Source organism: Monoraphidium neglectum (genome assembly GCF_000611645.1).
Source record: "Monoraphidium neglectum strain SAG 48.87 unplaced genomic scaffold scaffold00168, whole genome shotgun sequence".
NCBI classification, from domain to species: domain Eukaryota; kingdom Viridiplantae; phylum Chlorophyta; class Chlorophyceae; order Sphaeropleales; family Selenastraceae; genus Monoraphidium; species Monoraphidium neglectum.
The window spans coordinates 38,978-40,268 of NW_014013460.1; the positions used below are offsets into that span (position 1 = coordinate 38,978).

The window sequence follows — 1,291 nt, forward strand, 5'->3', positions numbered from 1 at the left end:
GCGGGTGCGGCCGGGCCGCGCGGCAATGGGCCGTCGGTTATCAGCGCCTCCAGCTTGTTCAGCTCGTCCTCTGAGAGCGGCTGCAGGCCAAAGGCGGCGGTGCGCTCGTGCACGCCTGACAGCACGCGGTTCAACACGCCGACGCAGCTGTCTGGGTATGCCGAGCCGCCCGGTGGGAGGGCCTGGTGGCGGGGGTTATGTCGGCGTGCCGCGCGCGTGGGCCAGGGGAGTACATGGGATGGGAGGGAGGGGAGGAAAGGGGGGGGGCAGCCAATTTTGTGTGCCAACCCAAACGACATGTGCTGTGGTCGCGGTCCCGCGCGCGGTCGCCTATCGCTGGAGCCATCCAGGCTTATTATGGGACTTGGGTTCAGAGTAGGCGCGCTGCATGATCGGGACTCATCAAGTGATGGCTACTATCTGCACTGTGCAAAGCAACATGTTTGTGTGCGGTCATGCAGGCGTGTGTACGCGTATTTGGGTGTGCGAACAAGCAAGTGCGCGGTGCAGATTCGCGCGCGCACCGTTTTGGGGACGCGCATGGCGCCGAAGGCGATCACCGTGCCGAAGCGGTTGATGGTGTCCTCTGGCGCCGCGCCGACCTCGCTGGTGCCGATGAGGACCGCCTTGACGCCCAGAAGGTCGCCGTCCGCCAGCACGTGCACCGAGCGCCCCACCAGAATGGTGCCGCCCTTCTTGGCGAACCCTGCCGTGTCGGCCTTGTCGATGGTCAGCCCAGACAGCAGACTGATGTTGTTTGCGTAGGCCTCCGCGCCCCGCTGAGCCCACTCCCGCGCGCTGCTGCTGCTGCGGTCGATGACAGTGATGCGGAGCCGTCGTCAGGAGGTGGCTGTACCACGACCTGCGTGCCTGCTGGGGCTTGCCCTTGAGGGCCTGCCCCGACGGAAGGACAGCGGCCTGTGCAGGTGGACGGCGGTGGCGCGTGTCCATGTACAAACAGTCAGTGCATGCACGTGGTTTACTGATCAAATGTGCTGGTATTGCTGCCTGGGATCGACCCGTTGGCCAGGGCCCAGCTTGGCAGGGCGCAAACGCGGCGGCAACGCAGGTGGCTGCCTGCCCTTGACATGCGTATCCGCACCTGCACACTCGTGGGCGCACTAGAGGCAAGCCCGTTCAGGAGACCCCGAATGAACACCCTGCCCCGCTCTTTTGGTGAGTCACGTCGTCAGCAGCAACACTGGACACCCACTCACCCACCCACGCTAATAACCGGCCAGCCAGCCAGCACGCCGGCCCGCCTGCCAGCCAGCCAGCAAACAAACACGCG

General features: G+C 65.4%; 1 protein-coding gene across 1 annotated transcript in view; it reads right to left on the bottom strand.

The window, feature by feature from the left end:
* MNEG_1638 (hypothetical protein) overlaps positions 1 to 1,090 on the bottom strand; it is a gene marked incomplete at both ends in the record, with an annotated part of 3,665 nt that extends 2,575 nt beyond the window's left edge. Inside the window, 2 exons of the mRNA XM_014049890.1 lie at positions 525 to 807; positions 1,020 to 1,090. Coding sequence (XP_013905344.1) covers positions 525 to 807; positions 1,020 to 1,090 — 354 coding nt within the window. The remainder of the gene's footprint in view (positions 1 to 524; positions 808 to 1,019) is intronic.
* Between the last annotated feature and the right edge of the window lie 201 nt (positions 1,091 to 1,291).